Below are 13,902 nucleotides of genomic sequence, written 5' to 3'. Positions count from 1 at the left end.
AGATGTGTATAAGAGACGTAGTCAGCATGAGTGCCTACTGAACGGGACCTTATTTAAAGAATTATTGGCTGAAATTCATAAAGTAACAACATTTGGCGAATTTTTCCAAAAGTCATAACAGAAGCACAACATAAGATCTAATAAGCACGAACGTAACACCTCTGGCTAGAGGCGGGAAAATGATGCATTGTGAAAAAAAAGTCATGCTAATCAAAACTGGCACCACGTAGATCAAGGGTAGGTTGCACTTGAACTTGAGTGCTCTGGCAATATTATCAGCATTAGCCGTGGTTTTGGCTCTGCCCAAAGTATAGAAAGTGAGAAAATATTTGAAATGTTGAATAATCTTTGGAAATATGTAACATTATGTAACCTGTATTTTAGCAACAAGTCAATAGGGAAGTCAAGGCTAAGATAAGATTAGACTTTTCTACTTAGGGGGAGTGTCTGGGTCCAAAATTGACAATTTTCCACTGTGCAGAAATTGGGTGAATATCGTAAGATCTTTGACGATGCGTCAGCAGCAAAATTTATGCCTTCTGATGATCTTGCTGACACATTTGGATTGAAATTAGTGCATATGAGAAATAACTTCAAAATTACTGGAAATCTGAAAGACCGCAAGTGCACACAGTAAGGTTTCTGGTATGCCGGAAGGATCATGATGCAGTGAAGCTTGTCCTGAAATCAGTTGCATTGTGTGTAAGTCTTGCAATGCGTGGATAGTGAAGGATATACTATCAAAGTTGCTTGCAGCACCATCATATTAAAAATTACCCAGCAATGGATCTTGAAAATGCCTGTTGATGCTTTGGGCTAAAAAACCATATCTTGGCAACACTGCTTGAGCCCTTTGCACCCTGGACTATTTTGGCTTTTCTGGTTTTTAGTCTCAACTTAAAGCTGACATCCTGACCTATCCAATAGTACCAAAACCATCTCTGTATATTGATTTATGCGTATATGACGGGTTGCAAAAGGGCAAGGGGTGGTGGAGTTCTTTAACATTTAAGATAGGGAATAATTGCTGCAGTGCAGCTTAAATAACTAGTCTTCACACATTCCACTTCAGTAACCCTTCTGCAATTGTGTGGGAGGATTTGTGCGCCAGTGTTCACACCATCCTTGACAGAAACTGAGCTCATGTATGCAGTATTGTCTTGTCTTGCATCCTTGCAACCTTGAATGCCAATTTTGAGGTGCCCAGGATTTAGTCAGGCTCTACTGAACATTGACACTTATTGTCACTGGAAATGTTTGCAAAAGGGCAAGGGGTGGTGGAGTTCTTTAACATTTAAGTTAGGGAATAATTGCCGCAGTGCAGCTTAAATAGCTAGTCTTCACACGTTCCGCTCCAGTAACCCTTCTGTAGTCCTGTTTGAGTGTTTGCGCGCCATTGTTTACACCATCTTTGACAGAAACTAAGCTCCAGTATGCAGTATCATCTTGTCTTGCATCCTTGCAACCTTGAATGCTGATTTCAAGGTGCCCAGGATTTAGTCGGGCTCTACTGAACATTGACACTTATTGTCTCTGGAAATGTATCTCCTACAGTTTTGAAGCTACAGCAATGAGAGATATACCATTCGATTCGCAAATAAAAGATCTAGAGATTGGGCTTAGTTTTTTTTTTAATTTCATTATAGATTTGAAAATATTTCAAAAATTTTTCAAATTTTTTAAAAAAATGCTCCCACCCACAAATATTTTAATTTTGAAATAAGCTAAGATGAATTGATAGATATGGTTCTTACGCATAATATGATATGCGTTTCGATGTTGTAGCTTAGAATTCCTCAGAGTAGATAGTTTTCTACAGTACCCCCTTTTTTGCCGTTTTCTAAGAATTTCATGTTTTCCTTAATTTTTTCCGAAAATTTCATTCAGACAAAAAAATCTTAGATTTCTGTTTTACATATGTGTACCAAGTTTCAAAGTGATCCGTCCCTAAATGAAAAAGTTTTTCTGGGACCAAGACTCTCCCCTTAATAATATTACTGGTACTTTGCTACTCCAAAGTGACATATTTTAAATAAATTTGGAAACTCGTAGCATAATTGTAAACTTTTAATATTAAAATTGGATATAAGGCAATTCAAATATTGCTTGTATGGAAAGCATCTATTCTCAATGTCAAAACTGCACTTCAGGAGAAATAAATGAAGGAAATGTTAGTTGATCTGGTGCTACAATTTTTTCCTGATGTAGTAGTGTAACCCAGCTTGACAGGTTATTTATCTATCCCAGTTGCCTGGTCAACCAGGCAACTGGGATAAACTTGGTGTTTCAAGTGAAGTTTTTAACCTTGATTTAATCCTAATTATGCTCCTTTAAAAGCCAATTACCACACCCACTTGAACTTTTTGGAGTCTAGTTGGTATAGAGTTGAATTTGTTTGCAATTCTTTTGTTTCATTCTCAGTTTTAATCATGGCAAACTTTGACTTAACAAGCTCCATGGAGGCACTCTTTTATTTAGAAAAAACGCAAGTTAAATATTCTCATGTTGACATGAATCCAAGGTAAGCTCTCATTATATTTCTGAAATTATCTTGCTTCAACCCACTGATAACTGATACCAAATCATTTTGATATTTTCATGTTTGAGTTAGCAACTTGAGCTACAAATTGCTACAGTAATAGCCAATAATGCCAGTATCACTGCAATATGGTTGTGTGTTGAAGTAAATTTGAGTAGAAGTAATATGTACAAAAATATACCACCTCACATCTATCATAAATACACTGTGAAGTTTATTTTAAGTCAATAATGTTAGTCAACTTATTATTCTCAGATAGGTAGTTATCTGCAATTATTATTTGATAGATTTACATAGCCAGGTGTACAGTTTGAATTTACATAATTTGTTGAATTGAGCATTCACGAATAACAAGTGCCATAGTCATTGCTTGCAGTATACAGTACTTGCAATTGCATTGCAGTTATGTAGTAATAGATTGATTTATTCAGCCATGTTAGGAAATGTGGGATTTAATGGACAAAATTAAATGAAACTTTATGATGCTCCACACAGCTAATTTCTTAACCCAAATACACTTCATAGCTTAAATTTAACCGATAGTTTGTGGCGATGATCAACTCGAATTGTTTTTATAGCCAAAATACTGCATTGTTTTGTCAGCAAATTACTTTTATTCATATGTATCTAGTGTTCATATTTTGTTGACAATTTTAAATAAATATATCAAACCATTTAATTGTAAATTGTTCACTTGAGACTCTCTTTGATTGTTTAGGATCAATACATACCTTATATATACCTAATAATACTGGTGAACTGAATTTAAAGATGTGTGTAACTCTAGAAGACACATCCATTTGATACCTAAAATAATGTCATGAAACTTTCGAATTCAACATGAATGTTACTTTTTCAGTGAATGGACTTTGAAGAAGCCTGTAAGCCCTCAGTGAGTCAAATATCACTGGTGTTTTTTTCTAAAATTTTAGTTTTGACCCTTTCATTCAAATATTTGTGCTTAGAACTCACAGTTATTGGTCTCCTTGGTTCTTTACTAATTTGAACCAATGGCCATTTGTGTGGTTTGTTCCATACTAATCATAACCTGTGTTATGCTTTTGATCTTAGTATGTTCCTGTCCCAGTGTGGATGAATTCAATAAATGTTTCTAGTAGGCAAGTCATTCTAGCTTGTTTATATGTATATTTTGCAACACTGCAAAATAAGTCTGGACCATCTGACTAGTCAAATTAGCTGTAACCTGGGCATCAATTTAACAATAGATTTCTGTCATTTTCATGTATATTTTGTGTGATTTCTAACGAGTGCAAATGTTCTCAAGCTGTCAAACTGGTATGTTATGATTGGTGTTGATTTGCAAGAGAAACTCCAGGTTAAATTGAATTTCATGATAATTTCTTACTAGTTTCTATAATCCAACACATGTGTGTTCATTTTTATGGTCATGATACTAAACTTTTGAAACATTCCACTCATTTTATATTAGGTACTTATTTGTTTCTACAGATTAGCCTTTCAAATTTTCCACATTACTCTTGTAATGCAAAATTTTTATATACAAATGATCATTTTTTTCAAGCTTTCATTTATATGATAATTATTGCATCTAAAATGATACAGAGCTGAATATTTTAACAAAAATCACTTTAAAAATACTGATGAATAATTTAATCTACAGCTTCTGTTTCTCCTCGATTTCTCTAGCGTCTTGAACAAGAGCCGCTTGAGAAAATGCATCTTCTGCCACCTGCTGCTTGCTCTGCTGATGCTCACCAAGCTCATGCCCGACATCTTTGACAGGCTAGACATCTTTATATTGGAAATTGAAGAACTGGAAGTTCCTGTGGTGAGTGGCATCTCCAATTTAATTCATCCAGTGTGAAAAAAGTAATTTATACTCTCTTACTAATGTTAGCCTTGCTCAAGAAGCTGTCAGAGAATAAAAATGATGTAAAAATCAGTCTGGGCTGAAATTTCCACTCTGAAAATTTCTTAAATTTTTCAGCATTGTGCTCTCAACCCAAAAGCATTGATCCCTGAATATTTTATAAAAAATAATACCCTTTGCTTCTGGCTCTGAATGTTCTGTCCTGTAGAAAGAATTGTATAACCCAACTGACATGTGGGGCTGTGGGCTTATTATGCATGCTGCTAGTGCTAGATATGACCATGTGCTGCTATAAGGTGGATGGTAATACGTAGGTGACAAGATATGCACTGATTTTGAGTCAGGCAATTCTTATCTGATATCTTTTAGTGACCTTGATGATTAAAAAATCTTTTCAAAGTACATCGAAATTGTTAAAAAATTAATAAATTGTTTAATTGCTTTGATTGATTTATATTCTAAAACTTGATTACACCTACATTATATTTTGGTACAGTAGGTACCTCTGCCTAAATTGGCAGTTTCTGGAATATCAGTTGACAGTACATTATTACAGTCAACTAATCACACCGTAGTTACTCCTTTTCTTGTTTATATTTGTCTTGTTGACGTCGGATTAAGTGTTAAATTATGTGCAGATTCAACAAATCCGGATATGATAGCGTCTTGCAATGCGAGCCTAAATTTGCTGTAAATGTAATCCTTTTTCACCATTTCCCTGTCTATAAGTAATCAATTCAGAGCAATCAAATTCAAAGAAACAGACTATATGAAATGGAGGTTTACGGATCACTAATATAGATACAAACTTAGTGTGAGATATTTGATTGAAAATTTTTATAATGTTAGTGTTCATAATGTATCATTTTCACCACATTGAAATGCGTATAATTTATTGCAATAATATTTCCTAAAAAGTCTTGAATTATATATTTTATTTTTTATATGGGATATATGTTCCAGCTAGGCATGTATTTTCTCACAAAGCTAGGCATATCTAGCTACTTTTTTAAATGTATGATAAGTACCGTTAGTATTATGTAGCTATGATTTGCCAATTAATCATCTTTTGTGTGCCTGTTTTACCTTAATTTATTTCCCACTAATTTGTTTTGTTTATTTCAGCCGCACAAATGGGAGTACATTTGGCTTCTGGGCTCCATAGCAAGCTTCCTTGGACTCTCTGCCATCAAGAAAAACAGGAGCATCTTATTGCAGGTGCATTGTCACATCTTTAACTTTGAGCATAACGTAATATTAGTCAAAAAGTGTCAAAGTTCATGGGTATCTTATTGAATGCTTCTTTGAAAATGTTAATTACATGTCAATATACAACCTAGGTTTTCTTAGTTTATTTTTTCTATTGATTGGAGCGAAAGAATTTTTACACTAAAATCTGCTGGGAATTTTTAGTCATTCATGTACTGAATGTGAATATTTAGCCATGTCAACTATTGACCTACCATGATTCAAGAAGGCTTGATCATTAAATTTTATTTTCAAGCATGATATTATTGATATATGTTCATAAATTTATTATGAACAATTGAAAAGTAGAATCGTATGTTTTGATTAATGTAATTATCTCTCCTGATTATTCTAAATTTTTTGATGAGAAATATTTTCAAAACTTGCATGCTTTTTACACAATATCCTTTAGCATGATTTTTTTTAGTATCATTTAACTTTAACGATGGTGTACAATGCATTTTCTGACACATTGCTTCTTTAGGTCTATTTTGTGTTGATCAATCTTCTGTCGACGGTTCCTGTGCTTCTGGCAACAATGATAAATTTCTCCGAATTTTGGACATTCTGCACTGCAGATGACGTCGATAAAGTGGCCATGTGGCAGGTGAGTGGCACTCAGAAAAATAACTGGAGCTTTTTCTGAGGACAAATAATGTGTACCTTCCTGCCAATAACGTCGCCGATTCACCTAAGCTTCACTAGAAACGATCTATTTTTTGTACAAACTGAATCTCATCTCTCAAGCGTAACTCTTTTGAAACCCTACAACTTGTAGTTCTGACCAGTATTACATGTATGATTTTTAACAGTGACAAATGGCGAAGCAAGTACAGTATTTGCTGAGTGGCGACTTATGTGGCATTCAGGTGTATAGTATTCAGTAAGATTTATTACTTTCCATTTATACAATCCTCAGGGGGGTGTACTCCCAATCTAGCTCGAATGTCAATCTGTTTTCTTAAGAAATAGTGTTTTCCTCAGCTTCCCATGCCAATGTTTCATTTAAATACGTATATAAAAAAATAACATATTTCTTTCACCCTAACCCAACCTACTTAATCAAATTTGGTAAAAAAAATATTTGAAGACTTTTCTTACGATTCATAAGTAACAAAATTAATCACCAGTCCTTGAACTAACTACCAAGGGATGCACCTAACAGATGAGGTTGAAGTAACTCGTTATTTTACAGGGATACCCCGTGCCTGGACTCTGATACATATTCCTGCTGCTGGCTCTTATCATTCATTAGTAACATCAATAAATCACAAGTTAATCATCAAATTGACATGTCATAACCAAGGCAATTATCGTAAACTGACGGATGAGGTTGAAGTAACTCGTTATTTTGCAGGGATACCCCGTGTCTGGACTCTGGTACATATTCCTGCTGCTGGCCATGCAGGTGCACGTCTTCACGCTTCTTTTCGCTTGGAGACTCATCGTAGTTTGGAAAGATAGAAGCACCAAAAAACAACAGTGATCTGTGGACAAACTAATAATTATTCACATACAATATACATTGATATCAGGTGGAAAATTTCAGACTCACATTTTGGAAAGATCTTGCTTGCTACCAACGGCATTCGTATTATGTTATCTGATTTTTATCAGATGTCAATTTAAATGATGGTTAGTATAAGAAAAACTGGGGTTGATCCTGTAAACACGAGATTTCCTAATTGAGCCCCAGAAGGCACGTTTTGTAATGTCAAGATAACTGGTAGTAGGTACTGGTTTTCTACTGAAATATTTGGTCTTTGTTTTCAGGAGATAAAATCATCGTTTCTGATGCCGTGCTTTTTCAATCGTTATTCACGCAACCGGTCGTCACCAGTAATGTGGTTATAGGAAAATTTTTACTATGTTATGAAACACACCGTAGTTGCTCCTTTTCTTGTTTATATTTATGTCTTGTTGACGTCGGATTCGGTGTTAAATTATGTGCAGAATCAACAAATCCGGATATGATAGCGTCTTGCAATGCGAGCCTAAATTTGCTGTAAATGAAATCCTTTTCCACCATTTCAATATTGTTTCAAAGTCTTTCCTTCATTGGATGTTTTACGGTACCTCAATGCCTTCTCATCCTTAATAGTGGTGTTCGTGATTCGCAACATGTTGTTATGAGATGTTTGTTGGTTTAATCAACGCGGATATTTTTATCTGTGGCTTGTGTTAGATATAGTTTTGATGTCTGTTTTTTTTTTTTGTTTGTCCGAGTCCATAAGACAGCTACGTTACTGCCACAGACACACTCATGTCTTGAGTGCCGTGATTTGCTTTTATTCTTAGAATTTATTATGATGCCGATTGTTAATTCTCAGATAATTATTTTCACTGTTCATTTTTAGGTGCAGTCCATACGTAATGACTTAAGAGTTTGAGAAGGCTCGTTAGCTTTGACATCAAGTGCATGTATGATAACTTTATTATTTCTGTTGAATTTACCTCATCTATATGCCCCTTTTAGTGCATGTAACAAATCACATTGAATGGAAATAGTTTTCAGTTTATTTTTACTTCTCAATATTTCTTTCTTTTGAAGTCCGTCCCAAAAGTGGTCTATGATGAGGCTCTATGTGGCTTTGAAATAAATTAGTAGAATTATCTTTGGCAGAGTTTTATTTTTAGAATTGGCGACAAGGGGTAAGTTGCTGTTCTGGTTATGCACAGCTAAAGGGCTGTCGACTTACGGGAATGTTTGTCATTTAGAAAAGATGTCGTTTAGATGATTTAAAGTCGTTCTATTTGCTCATTCTCACGTGCTGAAATACTCTTGTTATTATTTAGTTTACTTTCATGAAGAGCTTGGTCACTGTGTCCATTATAACCGTTATAGGAATTTATTTAGGTACAAGTATGATAAATTGAATATGAATACTTCTCCGTGTCTTTATGCAGCTACGAATTCTTTTTTTTCTATAGTAATAGTTTAAAATTTTGCACTTGTTATGCAGTATATTCATGTACATGTGAGCTGCGCAAATCGTTATTTCATAGCGGCAGTTTCTTGGATCTGGAATGTTGTTTTTCGTCTACTATTTATCTCTACTCGTTATTATTATTAATCACTTAGTGTCTTTCAAATTTTAATGGATGTGTCGATGGAGATGATGTTTTTTACCCTTCATGAAGTCTTTTATTGTTGTAGCCGCTACCTTATTGTGGTGTTGTAGTTTCATGTCTAATAGTTCAGAATTTATAACTATTTCTCTCTATCCTTACAGAAACATTGTTGCTCATTCTTTCTACCGAAGGTATAATAAATGTTGTGGCCAAATTTTTATTAGGTAGATAGCTAGTTGAAAACTGTATCTGATTTAGAGGCTAGGTTAAGCTTGCTTCGATTAATTGATGATAAAATAATTTATATTGAACTTATAGTCAGGTTATGCTCCTTTTTGCCAAAGTGACTATTGCACTAACTCGTTCATGTTTTTGTAATTTTCTCTTGTCCCGATGAAATGTTTAAATTCTACGTCTGTACTATGTACATTTTTTTTTTTTTTTAATCTTAACGGTGTGAATGCAGAGTTCAACTTTTTGGCCGCCTTTTATGGTCTTCGTCTCAACTAGTACATTTAATTCTCACTTACGTCCAATACTTACCAACCCTTCATTTAACCGTCCCTAATGCTATTGGCCAGGATTAGGCGAATGATAATAGCCTTAATGTGCTTAACACGGGGCGCGTAGTGGCGTCGATTTATCAAGTCGACTACTCAAATTCCCTGTTTTGCCGGCTGAGATCCTATACACGTGAGTGTTTACAGTACTGTCCGCCCGCGCCAGTGCGACGTTGGGAGTTGTAGAGAGAGGAGTGTGCATGGTGGAAGCATGCGAGAGCGACGCAGTAGTGCACACTGCACACTACGGCGGTACTGGGCTTACTTGCCTGGCTCAAAAGAACCTGAGGAGCTTTGGGTGCAATGCACCAGCTAGTCGCCTATGAAGATGTTAATCATCACAATATACGAGTCGACGCGACTATTCGCCCCCATGCATAAGCACCTTGAGCCAGGGTATTTCCTGGGCTTGCACCAGCTACGATAGTGGAAGCGTCTAACGGATTAGGGTTTTGCCAACCGTAATTTGATTGATTTATGACTTCATGTGAGACCATGTGCATACCCGGTTGTCTTATTCATCAAATCTTGGTCGGTGTATTGCAAAGTAAATTGTCACCTATTCATTCGTCTCTGCAGCAATAAATGTTTGTCAATTATCTTACCATTTCCTCGTGTATCAGTGGCGTAAGGAATTTGAACAGAATTCACTTAGGATTTATTTTCAACGAAGTAAAGGCCAGGTACAATACATACACAAAGTTGGAACTGTAAAAGACACTCAACGGTTTTATGACACTGTAGACGAGAGGTTCGAGTTAGATAAGTTATGACTGCAAGGCGACATTCGCCTTGCGTTGTTCAACAGTTCAGTTTCCATTTACTGTCTTGCTGACCATGTCTTTGGTAGCTTTTGAAATTAAATCGAATTAGTCGGAGAAAGTTTTGGAAGAGGGCATTGGATCACCACTGATAATTTAAAGTCTGAATAAGGCCTAATTAGGAATCCGAGAAGCGTATAAAATTTGATATGGTAAGTGCAAGTTATTCCAACAAAGGGTTTTCGACACGACATGAGGCATGTGGCCACGAGCACTACACCAGACAACAGGTGCGCCACTTAACGATGAACACGACGTCTGATTTAATACCATTCAACAATATAATAACGTTGTACCACAGCGATAATGAAGAGAGAACACACAAAATATTTCAAACGTCTAATCAAAGTATTGTTCAAATTGGAAAATATCTTGCTGACCAAGCTAGTGAGCTAAGCAAATTGGATATTAATGTATGCAACGCAATTCGCGAGTCTTCAAATGTTGATATGAATTTTTTTTACTTGTGATACATCATCACACTAGAATAATTTCAACGCGATTTCGTCGATGAGAATCTTAGTGAAGATTTTTATCAAACGTCTTCAATGCTCGTTTTCACAACCGGCCTCTTGCACCACGAAGCGCAATTATAAAAATTCCAGACACACCTACAGGATTTCTCACAGAGAAGCACAGACAATCCAGAATTATTGACTAAACTACTATAGTGGAATGTTGTTAGTGAAAACATCAATTACTTAGTTTAGAAGTGAGCTCTTTGAGTACCTGTATATGATACGAAGCCCACTTCACCCACGTTACAATACGGTCAGTTGTCATGATGTACCGATAAATACTGCACATTAATCGATTAATAGTTTCGTTACGAATTCGAACAACAATATCCCCCATGGAAATTAATATACACTTGACCTGAGTGGAAAAATATCTGAATATCATCTGAACAGTAAGAATTTAACCAAGTTTAATTGAGAAATCATTCATGAGTAGAAGCTCTTAGTCTTCTTAGAATTCATAGCTAGTATATATATAGTGCAGAGTAAATGTTGGGCGTACAGACCAACTGGTAGGTTGCAAAATTAATAGAAACGTAATGGCCAAAAACCATAGTTAGAAAAACACGTAATAAGAAGATATTACATCATATGAAGACCATCGATTTAACCACATATACATAACATTTACATATCGACAAGCATTTGAGGCTACAGAAGACACGGCCTTCAACACACACAGATGCTAATGCATCATCAGGTTCTATTCCAATCGAACACTTCAAGTTTGGAGAGAATATAAATCAATTCTCTTATATATAAAAAGTGTCCATAAGAATCAGAACCTGCATTTAATCAAGTGAAAATGGTTGAAAAGCTCATCCTTCAGAACAAATACACGGACCATTATAAATTCAACATCTACTTCTTGACGGAGTTTCTTTGAAGATGGCCGATAGTTTTCATAATAATGACCAGAAAATATTGTAGTCGAGATGGTGAACGAGCAACAAGGTTAGATTCGAGAGACTTTTGAATATATTGCAGCACGGTCATCTTTACCAATTAATATGCGAGACAAGCGAGAGAAGTAAAGTCAGAAAGGTGAAGCAAGCAATGAATAACCGAGAAGAATTATGGCATTGATGGGGTCAATATTTGAAGTTACTAAAATCCTTCAGTGGCAAATATCTAATAACCAGGACTTGTTGAGGTCACATATTGCTAAGAAGTTTTGCGAACAAATGGCGAAACAGGAGAAAATTCCGATAAAGTTGTGAGGACCATCCGCGAGTTTGAATTTTTCAAGACACAAGTACTAATCTACTGTTAGGCGTCGAACGTAAGTCACATGGTATTCCGTAAAATCACACAAAATAAGGTTTAAACAATCTTTACAAAGTGGTCGCTACGCCTGACATATGAACTACAATATTTACCGTTCTCAGTAATCCAACATCGACAATCTTTAACAATGTGGTCTTTTCTCCGTATCAGATGCAAAACATTATTTTTATCATTTTAGCTAAATTCACCTGTGCTTTCTAAACATCCTAATCAAGACGATTCCATCGTCCCTATTCATTCTACTAAGTTTGACAAATAACACCAACAAATTATAACTTCAACAACTTTGAGATCCACACAATTATGAGGAGGATCAAGTTTGCACGAAGATCAATTGCCGAATTGGCTTCACTGGCAAGTCAGACGTTTATATAAAATATCTGCAGCGATTAACGAGTTAAAATCTGCGTAACAGCGCCAATCTTTCACCAACACAAATCTTTAAAATATTGGACGCAAGTCCAGTGAGAAACATAATTGAGAATAATAAAGAAACAAACTATTACCGCGATGAACATTCAGATATAACGCCAACAAAGCAAAACGTTGGAATAAGAATACATGGTCAATTGACCGTCACAGATGAACTCAAGCAAAGAAAACGAGTGGTAACAATCTCCAAATTCAAAAGAATAAAATATTAAACGTAAGCTGGGACATAAAAGCAAAATCATGAATAAGGTAAGAGATTGGCATTGCACAAGAATACCCTGGCTTAGGTAACAGCCTTCACTGCTAACTCGTAAATAGACTACGCACTAGAACTAAAATATTACACGGGAGAGATGTAAGCAGTTTCGAATCAAGAACAAGCCATTATCGATAAAAAAGTCACATTGTGAGGAATTATATCCTCGTTTACAGTTCGAGAAATAACAAATAGATAACAAGTGTCAGTACTAAGCAAGAGAAATGCATTAATTTTGTATTATTAAGGTAAAAGTATATATTTGAAAACTTTCACTACAAGCAGCAAAATTAACAACGGTAATTCACAAAATGATTCGTAAATAAATGAGCCTCGTTATAAAAATATGAATACAATACATTAAGTATAGACATCGTTATACAATAAGTTGCAATCGATACGGTATATTAAAATTTCATCGCACAGAGTGAATTTTGAGATAGCTCATGCAACTTTACACAACAAATGAACGAGCATTAGAACCATCTTACTAGATTTGCATCGTTCACGTATGCAATGCTATTTCCCAATAGTTTTTTTTCGATTGCATCGACATCGTATCTAAGCGAGTAGCTATCAAGACCCAGGCATCCAGACTCACAGGCAAACCTGAGGGCCACTACAAGAACACAAAATAATCTATGCGAAACGACCAATGCAATACTATATACTTTACAGCAGAATGGCAAGATAAATTTCGTAACAGAATTTTTTTTACCAATGACTTAATGATAAGATTAAATAGACAAACATAAAATATTTAATCCCATACAAAGAGACGCGATAGTCAGGGTGTCATCATCAACCAAAATAACAAACAATTCACGGAAGGAATCATACCGCATATACTAGGAAAATAGTGTGCACGGGTACTACTAAACTCAGCACTAAAATCAGCTCAATTGGAAGAGCCGCAACACGATGACAAGTAACAGCCAGACAAATGACTGAGAACAGAAATTTTACTGCTGAATGAGACATATGATACCTATGACGATAAGCTTCAAGATAATATATGGTCGGTCACAAATAGCGCGACACTAAAAAAAATTACAGTACAACGGGTATTTTTTAGAGGTTGGGATTACATGAATTACTGACCGAGCTCGCAACCGTCGAATACCACAATGATGGGACAATCATAATATCTTTTTCTACGTTTATGATTATGATCGCTCATCACTGTTATTACGGTTATTATGGATCGCTTTCAGGTAATTACTGAACAGATCAACGCTAACACAGCACGCCAAACATTGGAGACAACAACACATCGAAGTCCAGCGGTGTCCTTTACAGCGAAGTCCAGTGCAGCTC

At 35.6% G+C, this 13,902-nt stretch overlaps 1 protein-coding gene across 4 annotated transcripts in view; it reads left to right on the top strand.

Annotated features, from left to right (window-relative positions):
* The window catches only part of LOC108677485 (protein jagunal), an 11,047-nt gene extending 1,177 nt beyond the window's left edge, over positions 1-9,870 (top strand). Inside the window, exons 1-6 of one of the 4 annotated variants that reach the window (XM_018165706.2) lie at positions 2,193-2,521; positions 3,399-3,431; positions 4,208-4,349; positions 5,517-5,609; positions 6,124-6,246; positions 6,997-9,870. In XM_018165706.2, coding sequence (XP_018021195.1) covers positions 2,430-2,521; positions 3,399-3,431; positions 4,208-4,349; positions 5,517-5,609; positions 6,124-6,246; positions 6,997-7,125 — 612 coding nt within the window. In that variant the 5' untranslated portion in view covers positions 2,193-2,429 and the 3' untranslated portion in view covers positions 7,126-9,870. Of the gene's footprint in view, positions 1-2,192; positions 2,522-3,398; positions 3,432-4,207; positions 4,350-5,516; positions 5,610-6,123; positions 6,247-6,996 lie in introns of those variants that run through there. The other 3 variants (XM_018165707.2, XM_018165708.2, XM_018165709.2) reach the window with 3 other exon arrangements.
* Positions 9,871-13,902: the final 4,032 nt, after the last annotated feature.

The sequence above is a fragment of the Hyalella azteca genome, unplaced genomic scaffold (genome assembly GCF_000764305.2).
Source record: "Hyalella azteca isolate HAZT.00-mixed unplaced genomic scaffold, Hazt_2.0.2 contig13134, whole genome shotgun sequence".
In the NCBI taxonomy this organism is placed as follows: Eukaryota; Metazoa; Arthropoda; class Malacostraca; order Amphipoda; family Hyalellidae; genus Hyalella; species Hyalella azteca.
This window is presented reverse-complemented; position numbering and strand designations above follow the sequence as displayed.